Here is a 1,445-nt window from a genome sequence, read left to right as displayed (position 1 = left end):
CCTCACTGACGACACCCCACCTCTCCTAGGCTTTGGTCGTGTCCTCTGCCCGTCCTGACACACACCATCAACACCAAGCCTTTGGCCTCTAATACTCACAGTTCAAAGCTGCCGCCAGGGTCAGATGGACACGGCCTCAAGAGGAGGACATGAAAAGGCAGCATTGCGGGAAGGAAAACACACCCCACCTCATTACTTGCCAGGCTGTGGCATGCAACAGCTGCTTGCTGCAAAATGCTGTCATGCGCAAAGGCTGTCCCGCCCCTCGCACACCACCATAAAAGCCAGCCCAGGACCTCTATCCCTCACGCACTTCTCCTCACGCCTTCTCCTCCGCGCTCAACAAGGTGAGCCTCAACCCCCTTCCCCTCCTTCTCCTGACCCACCTGGCCCCTCTCTTCCACCACGCTCTGACCCCAGCCTCAGCAGCGCTGACGCCTCCCCACCCCCACGCTCCCCACAGCCCCACACCAGGCCTCCCCGCTCCCTCGCCCTCCTGCAACACCGCCCCTCGCACCCCCACGCCCCTCCGCCTGCTCAACACCCTCTCTTCCAGGGCCCCTCCACACCACACCCATGGCCTGCTACGACAGCTGCCGCCCCTGCGGACCCACCCCGCTGGCTAACAGCTGCAACGAGCCCTGTGTCAGGCAGTGCGAGGACTCCCGCGTCGTCATCCAGCCTCCCGCCGTGCTGGTCACCCTGCCAGGACCCATCCTCAGCTCCTTCCCCCAGAACACCGCCGTCGGATCCTCCGCATCGGCTGCCGTGGGCAACGTCCTCAGCTCCCAGGGAGTGCCCGTCTCCGGGGGCTTTGGCTTTGGCCTCGGCTACGGCTCTGGCTTTGGAGGCCTGGGCTGCTTCAGCGGCGCAAGAGGCTGCTACCCCTGCTAAGGGCCCTCACCACCACCCCTGACAACAACCACCCACTCCCTGGAAGCCACGGCATGGATTGAGGATGAACCTCCCGGCCGCTGCTGGCACGTGCACCTGCCATCGACGGCTCCTCCTCTCAAGGCACCAAGAAAGGAAGCAGGGAAAGGGCCAGCCTGGGCTGCCTGCAAACATGGCCCGTGTACCTCTGCCTCTTCTCCCTCTTCCTTCTTGGCACTGTCTCTTCTGCTACGTCCACTACTCTCTGCTGCAACTACGTTCTCACAAGCCAAAGACCACCAGGAGCCTCCGGTGGGCTGCTGTCACCGTAGGGAAGGAAGATATTGCTGCTCTGGCAAAATCAACTGCAAGCAAAGGACCTCGGCTGATGGTCAGCAAAATCAACTGCAAGCCAAGGACCTCGGCTGATGGTCAGCAAAATCAACTGCAAGCCAAGGACCTCGGCTGATGGTCAGCCTACTTGCACCTCAGACCACCTCCCTTCCACTTGCTGCTCCTGCCTTTTCTCTCTTTTTCCTCTCAATAAAGTGCTTCTGCAGCCCAGCCTGAAG

The 1,445-nt window shown here is 61.6% G+C and overlaps 1 protein-coding gene across 1 annotated transcript; it reads left to right on the top strand.

The window, feature by feature from the left end:
- Positions 1–576: 576 nt before the first annotated feature.
- Positions 577–894, top strand: LOC309591161 (feather keratin 2-like; the record flags this gene model as incomplete). The annotated part of the gene is made up of 1 exon (XM_082313144.1): positions 577–894. The coding sequence occupies one exon, from the start codon at positions 577–579 to the stop codon at positions 892–894; it is 318 nt and encodes a 105-aa protein (XP_082169270.1).
- Positions 895–1,445: the final 551 nt, after the last annotated feature.

Source organism: Platalea leucorodia (assembly GCF_965183815.1).
Source record: "Platalea leucorodia genome assembly, chromosome: 1".
Lineage (NCBI taxonomy): Eukaryota > Metazoa > Chordata > Aves > Pelecaniformes > Threskiornithidae > Platalea > Platalea leucorodia.
This window is presented reverse-complemented; position numbering and strand designations above follow the sequence as displayed.